The sequence below is a fragment of the Leptonotus elevatus genome, chromosome 1 (genome assembly GCF_054856555.1).
Source record: "Leptonotus elevatus isolate MCC_2025b chromosome 1, RoL_Lele_1.0, whole genome shotgun sequence".
In the NCBI taxonomy this organism is placed as follows: Eukaryota; Metazoa; Chordata; class Actinopteri; order Syngnathiformes; family Syngnathidae; genus Leptonotus; species Leptonotus elevatus.
Genome location: NC_141239.1, coordinates 7936817 through 7956357, shown reverse-complemented (window position 1 = coordinate 7956357; position 19541 = coordinate 7936817). Strand labels below are relative to the sequence as shown.

At 39.1% G+C, this 19541-nt stretch overlaps 1 protein-coding gene across 1 annotated transcript; it reads left to right on the top strand.

The window, feature by feature from the left end:
- The first annotated feature begins 8240 nt into the window (after window positions 1-8240).
- dmbx1a (diencephalon/mesencephalon homeobox 1a) lies at window positions 8241-19314 on the top strand. Its single transcript, XM_086073987.1, has 5 exons — window positions 8241-8367; window positions 12386-12540; window positions 12879-13057; window positions 14152-14542; window positions 16048-19314. Exons 2-5 carry the CDS (start codon window positions 12387-12389, stop codon window positions 16503-16505), a joined length of 1182 nt encoding a protein of 393 aa, XP_085930113.1. The 5' UTR covers window positions 8241-8367; window position 12386; the 3' UTR covers window positions 16506-19314.
- Window positions 19315-19541: the final 227 nt, after the last annotated feature.

The following is a 19541-nucleotide window of genomic DNA, read 5'->3' as shown; positions in this document are numbered from 1 at the left end:
TGTGACCTCACTTGTCCAAACATGCCATTCATTTTTATCCATCTCATTTTGCACACTTGCTGTCCACAGCAAAAGGACATCAATGTTGCTCAGGGTTCAGGCAACGACCGGTCACAGCACACCTGTTTACTGAAGCTGAGACCCCTGAGATGGATTTAGAAAAAAAAGGCTGGGTTTTGCTGCTTAACTCAATTCCACTCATGCAATATTAACTCATTCACTGCCATTGACGGCAATAGACGTCAAAAATTCATTTGAACTATTTCTATTAGTTTAACATTTTTTTTCTACTTTTGTTAACAAGAACATGAAAACCTAGAATTATTTTTTTTAGAAATACAGATATGAAATGTGTGATTAATCGTGAGTTAACTATTGAAATCATGCGATTAATTACGATTAAAAAATGTTAATCGCCTGACCCCCAAATTTTTAATCATCTTTAAATCGCGTTAATATTTTTAATCGTAATTAATCACATGACTTCACTAGTTAACTCACAATAATCACAAATTTTATATATGTTTTAAATATACAAAAAATATAGGTTTCCTACTCTTGTTAACAAAAGTAGAAAATTTGTTAAACTAATAGAAATAGTTCAATTTTTTTTTTTTACGTCTATAGCCGTCAATGGCAGTGAATGAGTTAACCAGAATTATATTAACCATATTTATACCAGTGGGACTGCATAGAACATATTACTGTAAAAAAAAAAAACATTCTGGGGGTTGACTTCCCCTTTAAGTAAAATCGTACCGACATTGAAAAGTGCTCAGGTGCAATGATTTTTTTCCCCCTCCTGTTAGTTTGATACAATATGGAACATATGGTATTTTTTTATTATTTATATTAATATATTATATTAAAGGATATTTGTGCTGTTCCTCACTTTTTTTTACTCCGTGACGTTCAAGCGAGTACGTGCACGATCTTAAAGCAATAGCCACCGTTGACAAATGAAGACATGACTTCAAATGAGGTAAGAACAACTCCGCCCCTCCCCTCCCCAAATAAACTCTGGAGTGTGCAGGGTCCGCACACTTAACTATAAAAGGGAAGATAAAAGCTGATAGGTGAAGTCAGAGTAAAACAGTCAGGGCTCTTCGTACTCATCTGTGCATTGGTGGCGCATGCGTGATGTAGAAAAAGCTTTAACATGACCTTTTTTAAATGGCACAATGCACCTTTAATATTATTATTCATATCAACTCATTCACTGCCATTGACGGCTATAAACGTCAAAAATTAATTTGAACTATTTCTATTAGTTTAGCATTTTTTCGCACTTTTGTTAACAAGAGTATGAAAACCAAGAAACAAAATATTGTACATTTAGAACAGATATAAAATTTGTGATTAATTGTGAGTTAACTAGTGAAGTCATGCGATTAATTACGGTAAAAAATTACGCCCCTAATTTTTAATAATCTATTCTTTTTCTTTTCTTTTTTTAAGAAAAGATTATTAAATATTTGGGACGTCAGGTGATTAATTTTTTTAATCATAATTAATCGCATGACTTCACTTGTTAACTCATGATTAATCACAAATGTTAAATCTGTTCTAAATGTACAATTTAAAAAAAATCTAGGTTTTCATACTCTTGTTAATAAAAGTGGGGGAAAAATGTTAAACTAATAGAAATAGTGAATAAATTGATATATCATTTAATTTATTTAACTAGTAACTGTATCCGAATCCATTTTTAAAGTAACCCTCCCAACTCTGTGCTTCAATTTATTCAATGGACTTTCGCGCTATTCTAGTAAACAATGTTTAGTATCACAAACTATGTCAAATTTTGCCCAATTGGGCCTCCATTGCAGCCTGATCATCCTGGGAGGGAGATTACCACATTTGCGGTCAATTCTCAAGGTTTCTCATTTTTTGCCTGTTGTTGTTTTTTTCGTTTTTTTTCCTTGCCCTCTTGTGGTTCGTTTAGGGGTTGTCGTTGATATTTGTCAACTGCGGGCATGTGAAGCCCTTTGAGACTCTTGCGTGATTAAGGACTATACTCTGCTTATATGTCCCGAAATAAGCACAGTTGACTTTATCGCTCTCCGTTGACATCTTGTCTACATCGTGTCACCATCATCCGCCATGTTTGAAAACAATTGTAAAAAGTACCGTGTATATATACTGTAGTGAGTAAGAGCAATCTCAAAATACAGATACCTGAAAATGATACTTAACTCACTACATTTCATGACTTCCCGCCACTCACCGAACACCTTTTTTTAAATGAAACTCAACATTATACTTCAGTTCCCAGACAGACGCGCCCGTCCCAATATTTTTGTCCATATAAATGTCTGATTCTCTCAATGCTGACTTGCAATATGGGCAAAAGCAAACAAAAGCCTCCTGATGAGGAAACAGCAGGTTAATACAGGATCAAGAAACGAGAGGGGGGCGGGGGGGCGGGGCAGACAAAAAAGAACAAGCTTTTTAAAGAGAGCCATTTGTAAAACAAGGAGTTTGATCCAGATTATGGGGCAACAATGACACAATCCCTTATGTTCATTCCGGTAATGCGCTGTGAAGAAGAGGATTTCTACTTTATTGTGAAGGAATGCATCCAGGCTGTCTCCTTCACTGTCTGCTCGCCTATTTAGGAAACATTTCCCCACCCCTCCTGAGGCCAGGTGTAATCCCTGCACGGCGGAACCAGACGCCTTCAGCCAAGTGCTGATCAGCCTACGACGGTTCAAGTATTTCCAGTGATACCACCGGGGGGGGAGAATTCCCCTCAATCCAGTCTAAAGCTTTCTGCGACTCCACAGAGGGAGACTGTTGCTGCTTTCGGGTCGACTGCTTCTCCGATTTCTCCGTCTTTCGTCTACTGCTGGTCCTTGGTGGGTTCTATTGGATTCTCTTAATTGCCTCTAATGACTTAATTGCCACAACTATTCGCTTCATTAGCACCGTTAGCTCTATTAGGAACGAACAGAGCCATGGAGGAGATGGTAATCGGCAGAGTTAATGACGGCAAATGCGTGAAATGAAACGCTTTTTTGACAGCCGAGATCGATTTCCATTCCAGGCTGGTATAGCTGATTGGAAATGACAATAAAAAGTGAAGAGGCAGAGCAAGTCATTGGAGCAGGTATTTTTTATTTTTTTTTGTCCTCGGAGCTCGAGCTTAAACCTTGTAAGCCCTCAACTTTCAGAAACTCATCTTCCAGCTTAAGGCCTGAGCGTCTGTAAAGTGCAGCAGATACAGCGGGATTGTCACTAAAGTAAGACAGATGTTTGAGAGGAAGTGAAGGAGCTTTACAGCAGGATGGGTTGGACAGCGCTTTTTTTAAGATCGCCTTAATTGAGGGAAAAGAATGGAGACCAAGGGCTAAGACCAAGGGCCACACCTGAGTCGAACGGCATTAGGGAGATTAGCTCAAGAATGTGGAGATTATCTTTGAGTGAGTTCTAACACCTATTTTAAACATTGGGATCAAGAGGGAAGAGTGTGGAGTTCGGAAGCCTCAGACGGAAGCCAGTTTCGACTGAGAAACATGAAATTTGGTAGTATTGTCTCAAGAAACCATGCTCGGAAAGACACAGCAAGTTTTCCATTTCGGGTCGCAGCAGCCATTTCAGGGACAGTGTGGTAAAAAAAAAAAAATTATGTTTGGACGCTTCAGGTGGAATAAAAAAAAATTCAACCCTGGAAACTTAGCAACATGGAATTTGGTAGCCGTGTCTATCATGAGTAGACACACACAAAAAAAGAAGGACCCATGCCAGACAAAACACACAGGAAGTCTGCCATTTTGATTTGCAGCAGCCATTTCAGGGACCGTTTGGTAGAAATGTACCTGTGTAAATCTCAGCCCTGAAGGCCAGTATCACTTCGCAACACGAAATTTGGTAGTTATGTCTATCGTGAGAAAACACACAAAAAAAAGTCTCAAGAATTCATGCCCAAAAAGACACAGGAAGCCTGTCATTTTCTTTGAAGCTGACATTTTAGATACATTTTGGTAAAAATTTACGTTTGGCAGCATCACCTGGAATTTTGGGTAAATTAAGCCCCAGAAGCCAGTTTCACTTAGTTACATGAAATGTGGTAGTCACGTCGGTCATGAGTAGAGTCAACCAAAATGGCAGACTATTCAAGTCATAATTGAATAGTCTGCCATTTTGGTTCGCAGCAGCCATTTCAGGGACATTTTGGCAAAATTATGCATATAGCATAGCCTGAATTTTTATTTTTTTTATTTTTTTTTATCAGCCCCGAAAGCCAATTTCACTTAGCAACAGGGTGTCTGCCATTTTGGTTTGCAGCAGCCATTTCAGGGACATTTTAGTAAAAATTTACATTTTGTAGCATCGGGTGAATTATTTTGATTTTTTTTTTATTCTGTCTCGGAAGCCAGTTTTACTTAGTAACATGAAATTGTGTGGTCATGTCTATCATGACTAGACACAAAAAAAAGTTTTAAGAAGCCATGCTTAAAAAGTCTGCCATTTTGGTATTCAGCAGCCATTTCAGTATAAATGTACAATTGGTAGCATTGCCTGAAATTCTTGAAAAATGTAGCGCCGAAAGTCCGTTTTTCTTAGCAGCATGGAATTTGGTAGACAGGTCTATCATGAATAGATACACACAAAAAAAGTCTCAAGAACCCAAACCCAATAAGACGCAGGAAATCTTCCATTTTCCTTTGAAGCGGACAGGTTGGGCAAAATGTATGTTTGGTATAGCTTCTCCTGGAATTTGGGGAAAAGTCAACCCCACAAGCTAGTTTCACTTCGTAACATGACATTTGGTAGTCATGTATATCATGAGAAGACACACAAAAAAAGCCTCAAGAACCCATGCCCGGAAAGGCACAGGAAGTCTGCCATTTTGCTTTGCAGCAAAATTGCTTTCAGGGAAAGTTTTTTTAAGACTCAGCAAAAAGTTTTGAAAAATGTAGCACTGGAAGACAAGTACCGGTAAACGTTTAAGAGGCGATCTCCAGTGGAGCAAATTCCTGGTCTACTCCCATAAATTCACATTCATGCCATGGAACGTTTCAAGATGAGAAAATTCCAGAAATGTTGCAACCCTAGGAAGGAGCCAAATTTCTAACATTGATCTTGAGCTGAAAAGGTTTGCGAAATCCATGGACGACGACCGTTTACTTGCAAACGTTTCATGACGTTGCGAGAACAGAAATAAACAATCGCTTGATCTGCCCCAATGTGAAACGAGACGCATCCCGCGCACGTTGGTCTTATTTTGCTCTCTCGGCAAACTTGAAGCCTCCCGGAATGATCTCACCTTTCTCTTCCACCAAACTCTTGTTCTCTCACCCTTTTCTTTTACTGCATCTCCAGTTTTTTTGCCCCTTTCTTTGCAGCACATAGGTGGATTAAGGCAGAAGGGCTTTTGTTTAGATAAAGCGAAGGATTAGGGAGAGATTTGCCCCCATAAAGTTGTGGGCTTGATGGGCCTTTTATCCCTGCATGTCCCTAAAGCTGTGTTGCCTCTGGATTAGGACTATACAATGGGGCCCCTTGTGCAGAGGGATGTGGGCCAGGGAGAGAAAGAGAAGAGCGAAGGCAAGAAAAAGAAAAGGCGACGGAGGAATTGAGACAAGGGAGAAGAGAAGGGGATGGAGAGATGGATGAGGAGGCGGGGAGGGGGGGGGGGGGCAAGAGGAATTCTGCACCCATTAGTGGAAAGTGACAGGTTGAAAACTTTGAGATGAGGGATTTGTTCACAGGGATCTTGAGATCTTGTCACAATAAAGGCGATATTAGGAGGATTCGGCTGACAAGAACACATCTCGCCCTTCTTTAAATCAATTTCTCTCATATGAGTTTGGAAAATAAATAACGGAAAAAAAGGACTCCGTTTCTAAATGTGAAAGCGTGCTAAAAATGCGAGGCGGCTCAAGGCAAATTGCTTTGTTATTAAAAAGAGAGAAGAAAAAAAAAGGGTCCCCTGCAAGTAGTCGATTCTAAACTACACATCAAAATGATTAATTGCTGTGGGATGAACAGATGCTGAAATACCCTTGAATGGTGCCGCGGAGGCTGACTTTTGCAGGATTGTGCACCTAATGTATTCATGAAGTTGCAGAAACATCATTAAGACTATTAATTAGCTATTAGGAAGTATCATTCACCATACAGCGGTTTAGCGCTTTTTTTTTTTATTATTTATTTTTTTAGTCATGTATGTCTAAACACAAGCCTCAAGAACCCATACCCCAAAAGACACAAGAAGTATTTCCATTTTTCTTTGAAGCGGACTACTAGGGACTTGGCAGTGTAAGTTTGGTAGCATTCTTTGGAATTTGGGGGAAATTCAGCCGATTTCACTTAGCTACATGAAATTCGGTGGTCATGTCTGTCTGAGAAGACACACAAAAAAAGTCTTAAGAAGTCATGCTTGACAAGTTTGACATTTTGGTTTTCAGTAGCCTGAAGCCATGCTCAGAAAGACACAGGAAGTCTTCTATATTGTTTTGAAGCAGCCTATAAGGTAAAAATTAATTATTTTTTTTAATACAAAATTAAATGGAGAAAATTCTGGCGTTTGGGTCATTTCTACATTCGTTTTTATCAAATGTGTGTGTGTGTGTGTGTGTGTGGGGGGGGGGTTACTGTTTAGCCATCTTGTATTTAGCAGTGCACCATTGCAGGCTGCAGGGGTAAGGGGAGCTGTTTTTGGGGACGTTTAAGCCCCTCAGACGCGCTGGACAGCTCTCGTAGCTCTATAAGGAGCTTTGGGTGGAGAGGCGCTCAGAAGAAACTCTTTCTCGCTTTAATTGCTTTAGAGACGCTCCTTACAAAGAGACAGTGGCCAGATTTACCTCCCGTTTAAGTTCTTATTTCCATTGGTTCACAAGTTAATCCTCTTTCTCTCGCGCCGGGAGAGAGAGAGGGGGAGAAGAGAGAGAGAGAGAGAGAGAGAGAGAGAGAGAGAGAGAGAGAGAGAGAGAGAGAGAGAGAGAGAGAGAGAGAGAGAGGTGCATTAAACTTTAAGATGACAGATAATTAATAATAATAATAATAATAATAATAATAGGAAAAACAAGAAATACATTTTCTTAGTCAAAATATGAAGGAACATTTTCGATTTTTACACAATGCAGATACATTTAAATTTATCATATTTGTATTTGATTTATGAGTGTATTTTAAATTATTCTGATGTGACATCAAAGAATATAAAAAGCTGTCAATTTATTTTTCATGATGCTAATTATTTTTGACATTATTCTCTATTCGCCCTATGTATGTATACATGAGTATATACGTATGAATTAATTCGTTTTTAAATATAGTTTTGAAACAATCCAATATTGAATGCAAGCCGACATCAGCAATCATATTAAATAACTATTTTAAAATGATTGTCTCTTCTATGATAAACCACATGACAGAATCGCGAATAATTAACCATATGCAAATGAATTATTCTTGCAACCTGTTGAAATTCGTGTCAAACACGGTCACAGATCAAACTGTCCCAAACAAACCTTTTCCCACAGAATCTCCCTGCAAGCAAATATGCAAGCTTATGCATTAAAAGGCTACTTTGCGCTGCCCTTAATTCCCCACCTAAACGGTTTTGCTCCGGGAGAAGAAATCTTCGAGCTCTCTCTTTCTCCCCCAACCAAAAAAAAAAGAGGAAAAAAAGAAACCCCGTTCAAGAAGAGAAGGGCATTATTGCCGTAATCCTCTTAGCCGCAGTCATTTTAAGACAGGGGTTTTTGCAGGCTGGGGTGGCGTCTTGTCTTCCCCATCCCATCCCAAATCCTTCCAGGCCGGGAGGAGAGTCTCGAGGCAGCACCCTGGCATCTATTAGTCATTTGCCAAAGTCTCTTCTACCCTTAAAAAAAAAAAAAAAAAAAAAAAAGCCCAAACGCAAACAAACCAAAGGTTGGGTTCCCTCCCCACAAAGGTCGTTGATTTGATTTACGCATTAAGGAATGAGAAAAGCAAGTCACGGAAAAGATCTGCAAAACTGACATAACTATGTATTTTTTCTCACTTTCATTGAGAAAATGTGCAAATATCACTGTTGGTTTCCACTTTTTGCTCATAAGAGACTAAAACAACACCACCTGCCAAATATGAATCCGATTAGAAAGTAAAAGTCCGAGGGGAACGATCTAACTGGCTGCTTTGTTTGATTGACGTCCTGGGCAGCCAATAGCGAGCCAGGACGAGCCGGCCCAGACGCGCCTGAATAAAAATCCTTCCTCCGTCTACTCCTCCGACCAGAACGTAGACGAGTCTCACAGCCACGCGAACGCGCGCGCACTCTGGACTTGGACACAAGACACGCAACGAGACTGCAACACTTTTAACCAGCCGAAGAGGAAAAACGTTTCCGGTGTGCCAACACAACGGACATTATACGAGGTAAGAAAATACTTCCAAAGAAATCGGTTGACTAAATTTACATGACGTTTTTTCCCCCCTTCTCTCTCTTGTGCAATTCGGAAAATGCTGTTCTATATGTATTAAAAGACGTGTTTGTTCATAAAAAATGCTTCTTTATAAAAAAAAATTATAAAACATAGAAGTGCAGTAACTTCCCGAAAACTCGTGCTTATTGTTGTAAAGTGAGAAAAACGTATACAGTGGTACCCAATTTGCTATCAGAGTCCAAAATATTCTGTAAGTCAGATGTTGTCGAAGTACTGTAGGCTATAAGTCGCAAAATACTAGTACGTCATATTTCAATTAATTTGTAACTATTTATCACGGTACAAAATATTTGAGTTGCCACGTGACGTTCCAAATCTACTACTTCCTGTTTGGTCCCGTTTTTATTTACACACGTGACCTAAGGCGCATTTTGTTTGTAAACGTATATTGCAGTAGAAGCATGTGATTGCTTTCAGCCAATCAGTGAAGACGTTTAATAAGAAGAAATGCATTCAAGTTATGTTGCTGTTTACAAACACGAGAAGATTTTCTAAGTTATGTAGACAACTGAACAAGAAAAAACGATGACTTTATTTTCAACAGAGTTCAAATGGAGACAAACAGCACAAACAGTAATAATGAAAATTATTTAATGGTCCAGTCACTCATATTTTGACAATATGTATTAATTCCAATTTAATCAATTAATCTGAATAATAAACATGAAACAGCCATGTAAAATAAAAGTTGTAACAATAAAATGAAATGTAGGCTATTGAGCCTATTCATAATATCGAATATAATAATATATTATGACATATTACAATAAGATTTTGAAGTTCCCAAGATTAAGACATTTGTTTTTATGCAATGCAATCACGTTCTGGGTTTAGTTAAGTTACATAATTATTTCAATGTCAGAAATCGCTCGATAATTTCATGTCACGGTTTTCTTTTTACTTGGAAAATAGTCACTATCAGCAGACACTGGCATATAAAAAAAAAGCATATATAGCTAATTTACATTTTTAGAAAACACCCAAAAAAATCAACGAACAAGAAGTTATTTCGAATAAACTTTTGGCATTTTCCACGAACAATCTCAAGACATTATAAACATGCAAGCACGATGGCATATCATTTTTCGCTATCTTGGCAGTATAGTACAAAATGACCAAATATTTTAAAAAAAATGCCCCATTGTCGCAGCTCTCCAAATTGTAAAATAAAATCCTGTGTTGGTCGTGTGTGACCGTCCGGAGCGCAGAGCAGCTTGTCGGGGCCCCCGGGGGGCTGCCATCAAATCCCATTTTTCCTCATTTACTAGGATCAAAAGACTCTCACTGTACATGCCAATTTCCATAATGACGCTTTGCTAATCGAAGCATTGAGCAGCGTTGCCAGCATGCAGGAGGTCGCCCGCAGCGCTCTGTCAGTCTGAATGACAATATCTGCAGGGCCCGCGATGAACCAATTTCTGCTCCACCAAAAAAAAAAAAAAAAAAAAAAAAAAAAAAAAAAAAAGCGCAACCGGAACCACCAAAGTGAGTCCACGTGATCCAGTTTGCAGTTGGACAACGATGCAGTCGTCCCAAGTGCAGTTTTTAAAGGTTCGCTTTGGAAATTCTCAACGTATCAAAAAGGCCCTTTTTCGCCCGCGCGCATGTGTCAGCGTTGATGATAAATGGAAGGCCTCGCAGTCGAAACCTATTTGCACTTCCATTAGACGGGGGAGCCAAATGGGGATCAACATGCATATTTTTAGCCGCGGAGAAGCCATACATCTCAGCCAAAACGTTGCCCGGGGGCGATGGGGATAAGAGGCCGCCAGAGAGAGAGGGGAGGGTGGAGGGAGGGCTGTTGGGGGGCCCGGGCATTCAAGTCAAATACTTGAGGGAGGAAAGTAAATGTTTAGCGAAGCACCTTCTGTCTCGGCGAATTAAACGATTCCCCAAATGCGCACATATCACATCCATCACTTGATGCAGACTCCTAATAGCCGCCGGAATGGACTCACACACACACACACACACACAAGTTACACACAAATAATAATGATGACGATAAAAATAATAATAATAATAATAATAATCTGTATATGGCAAAACAGACAAAGTTATCCTAAAGGTGCTCAAATTTATCCCAAAATGATGCACAATTACCAACATTAATGAGAAATACCGACGCTTTAATTAGACAAAAATGATATTATATCATGATCATGTGAAATATGAACTTCTGTTACTATACTAAAAACAATAAAGAATAAATATTCTATAGCAAACAACAATAAGTGACTATTTTTCTTTTTTTTTCCTTTTCATCTACATTTGTGATCACCTTTGATAACATTAAGTACACTTTCACAATAAATAAATAAATAAATAGATAAATAAAGCCATAAGATTATCATTTTTTTAAACGTCTACGTTCAATTAATTTCTATGCCAATCCAAACGGAGAATTGTCATCTCTTTATTTCAGTTTTGTATTATTATTATGATTATTATTATCATCATCATCATCATTATTATTATTATTATTATTAACTCTTAGGTAGCCGCTAAGTGGATCGCACTACACCAAAAAAAGATGGCTACAAGGTCATGGCACTAAATAACAATTATTAGATTGTTAAATTGAAATTCCAGATAGAAAAAATATAAAAATACAATTATTAGCTTTTTAGAGAATAAGAATGTATAGTCTATAGTATAATAATATATACACAATATTCAACTAAATAATGAATCATTTACCCCTATAATAATAATAAGATATGTACACTAAATACATTTCATACATAATATCTAAACCATCTCATTATAGTGTTTATACAAACACATGCACCCACATTTGTTTTACTTGGAAATTTTAAGCAATATCAGCTGAAGTCATTGAGTGCATTGGGCCTTGAAGAGAACCCCTCCTGTCAGCCTCCTCCATATTAATACATATCTAATACTAACATTATACATATCTAATCGTGTCCTCAAGCGGTCCATCTAGCATGTTGTAAAGCCCGCTTAGTGACAAGTATAAATTAAAATAGTCTTGGACTGGATGCTGCATGCAAGCAACCATCTGATAATTTGGGTAATGACCTTATAAGGATCGATTAAGACTATTTAAAATAAAATAAAAAATCCACATGGGCTATCTATAGCACATCACTTTTTTCTGTTATTTTTCTACAGATGGTTAATCAACGTCTTCTTGATCTGTCAGAAAACATTTTCCGTGGGGATTTGGCTTCTGAGGGATCACTGAATACATTCATGAATAAGGCATCCGTTGCGGTTCATTATGGCGACGAGTGGTAATTGCCCCCAATTAAAAGCCTTTTGTATAATTAATGTAATGAGCAGAGCGATAATTGGATGTTAATGGATAACACGTTAGTCGGGGCGCACACCGGGGTGGCCCTCGAGTCAGTCATTTAGCCGAGATGTACTTTCAAAATAAATTTGAATACAATGAATGCTACCATCTATAGGACATTACAGAAATTGTAGATATTTTCACTTAAAAAAAAAAAAAGTCAATTCGCAAAGAAATCATGGTAAAATTCTTTTTTTTTTTACTGTTTATTTCTCAGTATGTATATATATATATATATATTTTAAGGGTTTTAAAGTTGAATTTTACATTTTATTCCATTAAATAACAAACATTTGTGAAATTATGATTACATTTGTTAAAGTATTTTAACAATCAATATATGTAGCTTTTTCTGATGGAGGTTTTTATTGGGGGGGGGGGGTAAAATAACAGAAGTAATGTGTGTTGTTACAGTGATTTCATGTTATTTTACATTTGACATATAAAATCAGAGTTTATTCTTTTTAATTAAATGATATTTTTAAAATACAGGAAAAAAAACTGTAAAATAAAAAATACAATTCTGTTATATTACAGTTTTTTTTTTACAGTGTATAAATAAATACAAATGTTTAAAGTGTTAAAGGAAACCTTCATCCTCTCTTTCTCTCCGCATTTTCCCCCACAGCATGCAGCACTACGGTGTAAACGGCTACTCGCTGCACGCCATGAACTCCCTGAGCGCCATGTACAACCTCCACCAGCAGGCGGCGCAACAGGCGCAACACGCGCCTGACTACAGGCCCTCGGTGCACGCGCTCACGTTGGCGGAGAGACTCGCTGGTAATTAAGTACACACACGTCACACTTAGGAAGAAGCCCCATGACGCATGACATGGAAGTGGGGGGGATTAAATTGTTAATATAGAGATGTATGAAAATACTAAAGACATGTGGACACAATTTATATGGTTGGGTTAGAGAGAAAAGTGTCCTTTTTTTTCTCGTTCTCAGTCACACGCATGTTCTTAAGAACAATAAACACTTCCGGCAGAAAATAAAACCCTCCAAAGCGATGTTCATTTAAAAACAAACGCGCGCACACACACGGTCCCCCGGCCGGCCCGACTGTGAAATAAAACTTTCCCGCGTTTTGTCTTCCAACGGCTGCGCATTTCAAGACATCATCCTCGAGGCTCGTTACGGCTCGCAGCACCGCAAGCAGCGCCGGAGCCGCACGGCCTTCACCGCCCAGCAGCTGGAGGCCCTGGAGAAGACCTTCCATAAGACGCACTACCCGGACGTGGTGATGCGGGAGCGGCTGGCCATGTGCACCAACCTGCCCGAGGCCCGCGTGCAGGTATAGGAGCACTGGGCGACACGTGACATCGCGTCATCGCTCTAACTGATATCTATAACTTCATGACATGTTTTTGTGAAACCCCGTTTTTAAAGTCCAAGAGGTCAATACATAAATACAATTGATGTAAAGATGCATACTATATTGAAGTTGATAGAAATATGGTATCTCATATGTGAAACAATATTTTGTCACCCCCTCCCCCCCTATATGTTGTCGTTGTGTTAAATGGTTTTGAATAATTTAGACATTGTCTGAGAATTGTGCATTTAAACACATCATAGATGCAAGAATTAGAAGAGGGTTATGAAGGAATTAACTATGAAACTCATTTCCATGGCCACTAAATAAACTCAGAGACACAAAGATATAGGTCAATAAATGAAAAAAAAAAAAGGGCAAAACAAAAATATAAGTGTATAATCATCAGACTTCATTAATCCATGTGTTTTGTTTATATTCTTCTCTGAGCCTGATGCAGAGAAATTGTAATTGAAAGATCCATTGAGATGACAATTAAAAAAAAAAAAGGTTACATTATTGCATTATTTTATTACTTTTCCTATGCAATTTGGCAGCAGGGCTGGCCACCTGGCATCCAGGGCAGCTGCCCGGTGGGCTGGAATCTTTTGGGGGGCAGATGCGGTGCTGTTTAATTAATATTTTCCTCCACAATTTAGAGCAGCACATTAATCTATTAACATAAGGACAGCAAATTGAAGAAATCAACATCAGTGACAGAGCTACGTGAGAATCGGTGTCATGTCTGAATACAAATTTCATAAAAATCTGTCTTTAGAATAGAACATTTGCAGTCAATGTCATAATTTACTTTAAGCCATTATTTTCCTACCATAATAGGCAAACATTGTGCTTTTTAGATACGGCACGATTTAAATAAAGCCCATAAATAGCAGCATACAAAAAAAAAAAAACGTGTCAACCTTGTTTTGATGTTAGCTAGCATATGCACGAGATAGTAATGAGTTTGACAGACAGTTCATTCATTGTAAAGAAGTAGAAATTCAAACTACAGAGAGCCAAACACAGCAGCACTCACCCAAATCCGTTCTCCGTTTCTTCGCCCACCCCAGGTTTGGTTCAAGAACCGCAGGGCCAAGTTCCGTAAGAAGCAACGCAGCCTCCAGAAGGAGCAGCTGCAGAAACAGAAGGAGACGAGCGGTGACGGAGCAGCTGAGAAGGACGACGCCCCCGCGCCCTCCGCGGCCGTCCTTCCTGACCCCCAGTTACCTCCGTCCACCTCCGCCTCTCTGGAGACAGAAGGTCCGGTGGCGCGTCCGCTCCCGCCGGACTTGGAACTGAACGTCACGTCGGCCGAGCAGTCCGGCAGCGAGTCCGCCACGGAGGACAACGCCACAGATAAGGAGGATGAGAGTAAATGTCAGCGAGAGGAGATGCGCAGTGAGAGAGCGCTGACGCCGGGAGACGTTTCTTCACCCTGCAGAAGACTCAGCCCGAAAGCAGGTGGGAAGACGTGTTGCGAAATACATCATACGTTTGAAGAACTGAGAATTTGTGCAAGTCAAGCGTAGAGCTGTCAAAATGAACCGATTAATCGACAAGTAATCGATTAACAAATTAATCGACAACTATTTTAATAAGTAATCGTTTGGAGTCATTTTTTAATTTGAAATTGTCCAAATCTTCTGATTGTTCACTGATTTCTGTAGTCCTTCATGAAATAAGACATTTGCAAACATCAGATTTTACTTTTGAAAACAATGACCGAACCGGTAACATAGTACAACATTTATCTACCCCCTTTTTTCTTTTTTATCACTATACAAAAGCAAAATATGACATAAACACCAATCATGGTTGATAAACAGTAATCAGGGAACAAAATGCTTTTGTAATACAATTTAATGCAAAATGAATCCGCTGATTTATGTATCTGTAAAAATGTTTGCTTATCAACTAAATGTACAATACTGTTTGCATATCTATACGGGCAGCTGTTTATGTGTAAATGTGTGTTTGTTTGTTTTTTACTTCTTCCTACTCCCTTCTGAACATGTAAGCTGTGCTTAATGATGATTATGTATGTAAAAAAAATACTTTTCTTTTCAATCTTTTTATTTTAATAGCAGTATTTCTGTTGCTGGTTTATATGTTCAACAAACAAACAACAATCGACAGATTATTCGATTCTAAAAAATATTCAATAGCGACAGCACTAATCACGTGTTAAACAGTTTTTCACCAATTGTGTCGTGACGTTCGAAATGCATCATCCCTTTTGATAGTCTGCTGGTGTAGATGCTAGAGTGCCTCGTTGTTGGATGTGAATTATTGGACTTGATGCAGAGAAAGGTGGAATAAGCAAAAAAAAGGACCAAAAAAATACAAAAAATGTCCCCAAAAATTCTGACTTGAAAGCCAGTATGGGGATCCGACTGGCTTGGCCCCTTTAGAGTGCCTCGTTGTCAGCCATGAGTGTACACACATCACGTAGAGAAGGTGGAAGAGAAAGGGGCTAGAGAAGGTGGTAGTGGATAGGGTGCTACTCCAAAGTGATAGACAGTATGTACACAGGGGCTACAAACTGGTGTCGCACATTAGAGTGCCTCGTTGTCAACCATGAGTGCATGCACATCATGGAGAGAAGGTGGAAGAGCAAGGCGGTGGGGAAGGTGGTAGTGGATAAGGTGCAACTCCAAAGTAACAGCATGTGTACACAGGGGCTTCAAACTGGTGTGGCACTTTAGAATGCCTCGTTGTCAGCCATGAGTGCAGCAACATCATGGAGAGAAGGTAGAAGAGCAAGGGGGTGGGAAGGTGGTAGTGGTTAGGGTGCTACTCCAAAGTGATAGCCAGTATGTACACAGGGGCTTCAAACTGGTGCAGCATTTTAGAGTGCCTCGTTGTCACAGTGTGAAAAATGTTGGATATATTCCAGCCACCAGAAGCTTTAAACTGACACATTTTTGTGTTTTGTGTTCATCTAAAATGATCTTCTCTGTGTCCAGACTCACCTCTCGTCTCTCCGTCCGTGACCCCTTCCTCATCCAGCAGCGGCCTGGCTGGCAGCGGCGGCGGGGGCGGGGGCGGTCCACTCACCCAGAACCACTCGTACTCCTCCTCCCCCCTGAGCCTGTTTCGCCTGCAGGAGCAGTTCCGCCAGCACATGGCCGCCACCAACAACCTGGTGCACTACCCTGCTTTTGACCTGGCCGCCCCCTCTTCACTCCCCTACCTGGGGATGAACGTCAACATGCCGCCGGCGCCGTTGGGCACGCTGCCCTGCCAGTCTTACTACCAGTCGCTGTCTCACCACGCCCAGCAGGTGTGGAACAGCCCGCTGCTGCAAGCGTCGGCCGCCGGCGGACTGAGCAGCCACAACAGCAAGACCACCAGCATCGAGAACCTGCGGCTGAGGGCCAAGCAGCACGCCGCTTCCTTGGGACTCGACGCTTTGTCCAACTGAGAGATCCGCTTGGAAGGAAGCCTAAAAAAATACAATTAAAAAAAAAAAAAAGCGACATTTTCTCTTCCTCGAGTAGACAAGCAGGGAAAGAGGACAACTTGGTGAACGCAAGAAAGAAAAAAAAACTGTGAAACCTTGCGGAATGAAGATAAGAAGTGAACACACAAAGTGAATGTTTCTACACAAGGACTGTGATATTTTAAGTCTGAAAAAAAGTTAAACAATGACAAGTGATGTTTACAAGACTAATGTGAATATGCGAGGCACTTTTGGAGGGATCCAACGTGGTCATTGGAAGGAAACAGATACAGAGCCCCAGACATGACAAATTCATTTTCCGTACCGTTTATCCTCACTATTTTTTTTTTTTTAATAGTTGGCACATTATACATATAAAATTTGCTCATTCATGATAACATAATGTGCACAGAATAGAAATGTGTCGTTAGGGAAAAAAAAACTATAACGTGCAGGAAATACCCATTTGTGGTCATAAAATAGGTATAAGGTGCACACGAAATACTACCGTAATTTGCGGCCATGATAATGGTACACTCCAAATACACAGTAAATTTAATAGAGTTCAGTAGAGTCAATTTTACTCTAAACTGGGTCTATTTGGTTCCAATCTAAACACAGTAAAATTTATACCAAGTAAAATAAAAAAATATTTATACATATATATATATATTTTTTTTTTAGCTCCAAATCTACTAATCCTACTGTGCGTTAGTATATCGCTCGTATCAGCTGGAATTATCTCCAAGAGACTTTTGGATCTAAGCAAACAGTAGGCGTGGCATAGCTCAAGTGGTAGAGTGTCATTCTCCCAAGCTGAAGGTCATGAGTTTGTTCCTCAAACCTTGTGTAACTTTATTTTTATTTTTATTATTATTAAATAAACTACTAAAATTTTGTCAAAATATCTCCTTGCAAAACTTAGAATTACTACTACTACTATAACTAAGAATTTCTGAGTGAAAAATCTTAAACAAAAAAAAATTCATGGCATAGGAAAATTCTCTCGTGCGCACTAAAGATACTTTGAAAAATACTCGGAATAGGTTACTCTCTTCCAAGTGTAAATTTTACTCTAGAGTGGGACCAAATAGACTCTAGAGTAAAATTTACGCTACAGAATTTACCGTGTACTAATTTGTGGCCATAAAAAGGTATAATACACACAAAATACTTGTTTGTGGCCATGAAATATAAATAACGTGCGCACCAAATACTAATTTGTGTCCCACAAAATATGTATTACATGCACACAAAACATTATTTTGCGACCACAAAATATATCGCGTACACAAAATACTCATTTGTGGCAATGAAAAAGGGATAACGTGCGTAGTAGCAAATGCTAATTTGTGGCTACAAAATATGTAGAACACGGTCAAAGCAATCATTTGTAGCCATGATGAAATTGATATAACATGCGCACCAAAACACTACTTTGTAACCACAAAATATTATAACGTGCACACAAAATACTAATTTGTGACCATGAAATCCTTAAAACGTGTGCACAAAACACTAACTTGTGTAGCAGAAAATTGAGCGCACCATCTCGAGAAATGGCCGAGGCTAAATATATATATTTAAAATTTTAGGCTGGGAATGAGCTACAAAGCCATTCTGGATTTTTTTTTTGAAAGAATAATTATTACCTAAAGAAATTGAAATAGACTATTGAGGGCCATGCTTTACCAGCAAAGGTACGACACGACCTATGATGATGACCTTGGCACCCTGCGGTATCGAGTGCAGGTGCGCTCCATTTGCTTACCCAGATGTCCGATTTTATACTGACAACGTACCTATTTAATGGCCATAAATGAGTATTTGGCACCCGTGGCCACAGTTGAATCCCGCCTCCCCGTGTCCATGAATATTTGGAACTGTTGCAATGTACACAACATCACAACATAGCCACGTTTGTCTTCAACGGCATAATTAATCGGGACTCATTTGCCAGTTTAACGGGCAGTAATACATCGGCTGGCTCCATAATGACAACATGATCTCAGCCACTAAATTCTCAAAGCATTTTAATTGCATTTGGCCCGAGGGAGGTTGAGGAGGGCCGTGCAGGGCAAATAATAACAACGAGCATGCATACCATTTGAGATCGACTTGATCTCTTTCAAACGACGGTCCACTTAAGTTGTCAAATGATGGAGACACGAAAATGAGTTGATCCGTCTTTAAAAAATGATGAAATATAATAAATTAGTAAGTCTCTTGAGGAAACATGCTGCTTTTCGATGAATGTTAGCACTTCTGATAGCCGATATTACTTGGAAATAGAAGGTCAAACAGAAAAAAAAAAAAAAAAAGTAAAACACACGCACACACTATTTTAATATGTGAAATATAAACTCTATCTTAATAATTGTAAAGTATTGTACTATGTTGTATAATTGATAATGAACTCCTTTACGTCCTTTTAGCTGTACGATTGTATTTTGCTGATTACTCAGCAATTACAATGGATCGATCAATTTGAATTGAATGATGAGAATCAAAACTGGACTGGACTTCTCTTTGGTTCTGCATTGGGACAGGAACCCCTCAAAGAAGACAAAACAGTTTCAGCGATTGGTCGGAATCAAGTCTTCCGTACGTTCCGCTCTTTTGGTTCCGTTTGAGTCGGGTTTTGTTCCGCTGTTGCGGTTTGCCCCCTCTTGTCTTTGTCCACAACTTGGTCCAGTGGTATGTGCTAGATAGATTATAATGTAAGATGTGGAGGACAGATGTTTCCTTTCCTCTTCCCAAACACTGTAGACTAAGCGTTGTTGTAAAATATCTACAAATAAAAAAATAAAAAAAATGCTTGAAGATGCTTGTATTAGAAACGTGTCTGTTGGGTGCATTTGTTTCATTGCTGTCGGCATTATTTCAGGTGTGTTTGAAACAAACTTTTTTCCCCGCACCGATACCAATAAGAGTACTCAACTCTTGAGTACTCGCTACCAAGTACTGAAACCACTGGTACTTTTGATACAAAAAAAAAAAAGATAATTAATTTAAAAA

What these genes read in the sequence shown, in the direction of transcription:
- dmbx1a (XM_086073987.1), top strand. Translation starts at nt 12,387, where the DNA reads ATGCAGCACTACGGTGTAAACGGCTACTCGCTGCACGCCATGAACTCC. An exon ending in GTTGGCGGAGAGACTCGCTG is followed by an intron (nt 12,541 to 12,878) that starts GTAATTAAGTAC and finishes GCGCATTTCAAG; the next exon opens with ACATCATCCTCGAGGCTCGT. An exon ending in AAGACTCAGCCCGAAAGCAG is followed by an intron (nt 14,543 to 16,047) that starts GTGGGAAGACGT and finishes CTCTGTGTCCAG; the next exon opens with ACTCACCTCTCGTCTCTCCG.